The 5,808-nt window shown below is 34.4% G+C and overlaps 1 protein-coding gene across 1 annotated transcript in view; it reads right to left on the bottom strand.

Annotated features, from left to right (window-relative positions):
* Window positions 1-1,220, bottom strand: part of LOC112154486 (ras-related C3 botulinum toxin substrate 1) — a 10,248-nt gene extending 9,028 nt beyond the window's left edge. The window contains exon 1 of the mRNA XM_024285454.2: window positions 912-1,220. Within this exon, the coding sequence (XP_024141222.1) occupies window positions 912-946 (35 nt within the window). The 5' untranslated portion in view covers window positions 947-1,220. The remainder of the gene's footprint in view (window positions 1-911) is intronic.
* Between the last annotated feature and the right edge of the window lie 4,588 nt (window positions 1,221-5,808).

Raw genomic sequence — 5,808 nt, 5'->3', positions numbered from 1 at the left:
AAATTATTATCAATAAATGTAAATTTAATTATATAAAACATTGTTCTGCATTTCTTTACATATTTATAAATAAAATAATTCTATTAAAAAAAAAATTCTCATGTTGTATACTTCCAATAACGTTATTTTAAAAAATGAAAATCCGTAAAAAAAACTCTCACAATAAGACTTGAAGTGATTTTATGTTTTTGTTGTTGTATATAATGTTAAAAAATGTAAAATCTCCTTGTACACACATTTAATTGCAATTTTAATTACTATTACAAAGAAAACGTGTACATGTATGACTGCTAAGATGAGAATATGTACTATGTTATATTTAATGTGTCAAAAAAAAAACAATAAAATTATTTTTACAATCAATTTACAAATTTTTTGGGCTAAATTGTATATTCATAAATGTAAGTTAAATGACATGTTTCTACATTTTCTTAAATATTTATAAATAAAATAATTATATTTATTTTAAAAACTGTTGTCTTGTTGTATACGTGCACCTTGTTCAATAAAGTTATTTTAAAAATTAAAATACATTTTTAAAAAAATGACAGGAAAAAGAAAAAAACTTTCACAATAAGACTTGAAGGGATTTTTTTAAATACAAAATTAAACAGAGAAAACCCCTATAGCAGCTTTAGTTTGTCATAACTCAGATTGTGAGTCAATTTTTACATTTTCATTGACAGTTCAAACCAGGGCTTTTTTTTTCCATCAGAGTTTGTGGATAAATCTGTGACCCAGCTGGCTCGACAGCAGGACCAACAACAGCTGCTCTGCTGGCATGCTAGCCTCCACCCAACTGTTGCGAATTGGGTCAACCTGAGCGGCTAGGCTAACTCTAAATGACACGACACAATTTATACCGGTAAATTATAGTAGTTAGATAACAAATAACGTGTACTTTAACTTACCCGTCGCCCACCACTACACACTTAATGGCCTGCATCGGACGGGTCGATCCCAGTTAGCTTAGTTAGCTAACGGTGGCTACAATAAAGCAAAGCTTTCTGGGGGGGGAAATGCGGGAAACCGGGAAGACCGACCCGGTAACTGTATGAAAACTCAAAGAAAAAACAAGGATAGAAATCCCAAACTTTGAAACCACGCAGGCAACACCCAGAAAAATAATCTGAAGTGGAGAAAGATTGAAGGGAAAAAAGAAACGCCCACAGTTTGGGATTGGGAAAGGCTGGAAGTCACTTCCGGTCCGGGCCAGGACGACGCAACGCTGCCATCTAGCGGTTGTGGGAAGAAATGCAGGAGCGCCTCCAAAGGGGGAACGTGTAGGCAACCCCAGAATAAAATCAATATTATCTTGATTAAAATAGGTGTTTTTATAATTTTGACGCATTTTTACCAATTAGACATACTAATTTAATAAATTCATTACAGAAACAATTAAAATAAAAGCAGAACAAGCTTGGAAATATGTTAATTGAAGCAAAGATAATAAAAAAAATGCAATGGGGCTCAAAAAAGACTTTTTCAACAAGTACTTTGGCATGCATGTTTAATTAAATCAGCAAAATACAAAAAAATACAATCAGCTTTGACAATATGAGGAGCATAATAATTGCAAGAAGTATTTTTATCAACATTTTTGCAGATTTTAGCAAGTACACCGACATTAAAAATCCTTGCACAACAACTCTGAAAAAAAATTTGGGATGCCCTGTTTTTGTTTTTGCTACAGTTTCACATTTGCATACAGGAGGGCAGTATTGCACACTTTTATTTCCATTTGTAAATGCCACTTTATGAAATGCAACCATTTGGATTAATGTTTTATATGTAAAATGGCCCCCCAAAAAATCCATAATTACTCGGGTGAACATTAGAACTAAGTGGGGGATAAAAGCAATAGAGGGGGAGATTAAGGAAGGATAAGCAGACACAACAGGGAGGCTGTAAAACACAAGAGAGGACTCACGGCATCTATTGAGCTGCAAAAGTTTGCAAATTTGTTGTTTTATTTATTCATTTATATGATATGTTTGGACTTTTCCTGCTGCTATAGCTCAGAAAAATGACCCGAATACATCTCCTAATGCATTTACACTTCCTATTTGCAGTGTTTCTTTCAATAGCAGCTGTCCATTTGATTATATTAATAGACCAGAATCTTTAGTAAAGTTGTAAAATCATATTAGCCACATGCAAACTGCAGTAGAGAGGATATTTCTGGATCATTACATCTGATCATTAGCTCTCTAATAAGCACTAAGATGTAATGATCCCCGCCACACATTTGCATGGAAGTCAGACTGACAGGCTGCAGGCCGCCATCGGCTAAACGCCCGGAATGTGCTTTGTAATGGTAAAACAACAGGGCACGCCCGTTACCACCCCCTGCAATTCAGTGGAAAGTCAACATTTTTAATGGAGTGAAAGCTAAACGAGCACATCAAGCAGATGGCTCGAACCCCGCGGAGGCTTTGGCGTTTGCTGTCATCCTTCCACATGATCGGTGTGAGTCTATGCAGGAGCAGGAGACATGAATGATTCAGGAGCTCAAACGGAGGAAAGGATTGATCTGAAGAAGTCAGAGCCACTGAAAAAATGCAAATGTTGGGTTTTAATCGATCAGCGTTTGGGTTTGATTGTAGATTTCTGGCTGAGTGGATGAAGAAATCGTCTGGAATGCTCACAAAATTCCTGGAAGCTCAAGAATGCTCCTTCCTGAGGGCTTCCTCAAACGACATAGTGGTTGCAGGATTGACTCCCTATTTGGAGCCTGTTTATTAGCAGAAAGAAAGGGACAGAGCAGCCTCTTAATTGGAAATTAAAAACGCCATTGGCGAGAGGGAAAATCTCGCAGACAGGAAATGTGTCACATATTTGTGACAGATGTTTTACAAACAGCTTTTATAGATCAGGCCAAATGCCATAGATGCTCCAAGGAAGACAAAAATCCAGCCTCTTTTTTGGCTTGAGTAAACATGAGGAGCTGGAGAACACCACCAACAAGATTCTTCCTGTTTACAACTAACTGGAGTTTCCAAACGTCCAGTTTGACTCACTAAATCAGGGGTGTCAAACTCAGTCGCACAAGAGGCCAAAATCCTAAACACACCTTAGGTCGCGAGGCGAAACAGGATAAACATTTATTGAACACTCTAAAACTACATTGGAAAAACTTTAAAACTAAGTTTTTAGATATAACATTACATGATAATGCCAGTGTAAATGCAGTAAGCTGAATTTGGCCGCTTTAGATGCTAGTGCTGATAGCTGAAGATGTTGAAATTGATAACTAAAAACACTGAAACTGATGGCCAAAAAAATATTAGCTAAATGCAAAATTAGCCTAAAACATAAAAAAACTTAGGTTAGCTAAAAGAGCTAGCATGTAGCTAAAAAAAATAGCTAAACTTAAAAAAAGCCTAAAAAACTGAAACAAGCTTAAATTATAGCCAAAACAGTTAAATATTAGCTAAACTTCAAAACAGCCTTAAAAAAATGAAATTAGCCAAAACAGCTAGCATGAGTGGCCAAAATACTAGCTAAATTCCAAAAAGCCTAAAAAATAGAATAAAAAAAACGAAATTAGCCAAAACAGCTACCATGTGTGGCCTAAATACTAGCTAAATTCCAAAAAGCCTAAAAAAAAACAAACAACTAATTTAGCCAAAACAGCTAGCATGTAGGAGAAATATTAGCTCCAAAATAACATGAAAAGTCTTAGAAAATGCTAAACTTCAAAACAGCCCATAAAAAAAACTAAAATGAGTCAAAACACCTAGCATAGCCTATATATTAGCTAAACTCCAAAAGCCTAAATAAATGGGGAAAAAATAGCCAAAACAGCTAGCATGTGCCTGAAATATTAGCTCCAAAATAGCATAAAAAGTCTTAAAAAAAGGCCAAAATAGTCCTAAAAGCTAGCAGAATGCTATTTTTTTAAACTTAAAACCGTAACTTTTTAACATAATTATGATTCATGAAAATACAGGAATATTATTCCGGAATAAATCAAATTAAACCTTAAATAACTTTCAATATTTTATTCTCCATAAAAATATACTTTGTCAAAATTATACAAGTTAGAAATGAGCGCAAGATAACATTAATTTAATAACAATAAAATAAAATGATCTGGAGGGCCGGATCCGGCCCCCGGGCCTTGACACATGTGGGTTAGCGGAACCGCTTTAAGAAAATGAATCTGAATGGTATTTGGAATGGAATTATTGGTGATATCGGCCTGTTGGTGTAAATTTATAAACATGTAAATAAATAAATAAATAAATATAAATTACTTAAAATAAACATAAACAAACATAAATGAATGAATAGATGAATCACTAAATAAATAGATAGAAGTGGATGCATCAGAATAGAGCAGGAAGTGTGTGATCTCCCGATTGTCATTTATACACAACTATAAACATTTACCAAACACATTTTTTAAACTGCTCCTGATTCAAAACAATTTGAATAACGAAATAATCCCAAATACAGTTTTTATTTTGTCATATTTGTCCTCCATCATGAGAAAAATACCACAAGAACACGTTAAAACCCCCCAAAACTCTATTTTCATTAAAGTGTGTCTTTATGAGAGAAGCTGGAAACATAAACTCTTCCTGGAACGTCCAAACCTTCAGTCTGACTCACTAAATATTTAAGTCTGAGATCAACACATTTATTTATTTGGTGATGTCATCAGACTGTTCCCAGGACTCCACCCTTCTGCTCTCTCCTCTGGAAGTTTTTTTTTATTATTCCAAGAATTTAACAGCTATTTCTGCTGTTTTGCTGAGAGATTGCAGAGATAGAGACGTAGTTTTGGTAATAAAATCTTCTTTTCTGGTGTTAGATTTACGATAAACAAAGACACGTCTTTGGCGTCTGCCTGAGGCGAGCCTCCGAGGAGGAACTTATTGAAACATGCTGAAATGTAATGCAGTGTTTGTTTATGCCTGGAGCTCTGGAAGCAGCGTGGATTATTAATCCTTCTATTTTAGGAAACAGAGAGGATATTTTGTGTGATGTGATTTGCTGTTTGGAGTAAATAAAGGAGAAGGAAGGAAGTTGCAGGAAAAGTGAGTTTTATGTTCAGGAGCCAAAGACATTTAGAGTGATAGGGCTTCCACGATTAGTCGACGACGAATCGACTATTAAAATAGTCGACAACTATAACTTAATAGTCAATTAGTCGTTACTTTATATTATATGGAGTCAGAGTGTAGTAAAGCTGAACGTTATAATGGCATTCTGCTAGCTTTTTGGACTATTTTGGCATTTATTAAGGTTTTTTATGCTATTTTAGAGTTAAGCTAATATTTCAGCTACATGCTAGCTGTTTTGGCTAATTTAGGATTTTTTCATTTTTTATTCTATTTTTGAGTTTAGCTAATATCTCAGCTACATGCTAGCTTTTTTGGCCAATTTGGGATTTTTTTTTCCTTTTTTGTTTTTTAGGCTATTTTTGAGTTTATGAAATATTTTTGCTACATGCTAGCTATGTGGCAAATTTAGGCTTTTTTTATTTTTAGGGCGTTTTGGATTTTAGCTATTTCAGCTACATGCTAATTATTTGGGCTAATTTAGGCTTTTGTGTTAGTTTTTAGGCTAATTAGGACTTTAGCTAATATCTCAGTTACATGCTAGCTGTTTTGGATAATTTAGGTTTTTTTTGTTTGTTTATTAGGCGATTTTTTGAGTTTAGCTAATATGTCAGCTTCATGCTAGCAATTTGACGAATTTAGGGAATTTTTGTTTTTTAGGGCATTTTGGATTTTAGCTATTTCAGCTACATGCTAGTTATTTTGGCTAATTTAGGCTTTTTGTTTGTTTTTAGGCTGT

This window comes from Oryzias melastigma, linkage group LG19 (genome assembly GCF_002922805.2).
Source record: "Oryzias melastigma strain HK-1 linkage group LG19, ASM292280v2, whole genome shotgun sequence".
In the NCBI taxonomy this organism is placed as follows: Eukaryota; Metazoa; Chordata; class Actinopteri; order Beloniformes; family Adrianichthyidae; genus Oryzias; species Oryzias melastigma.
Note: the sequence above shows the minus strand (reverse complement) of the source record. Positions and strands in the feature narration are given on the sequence as shown.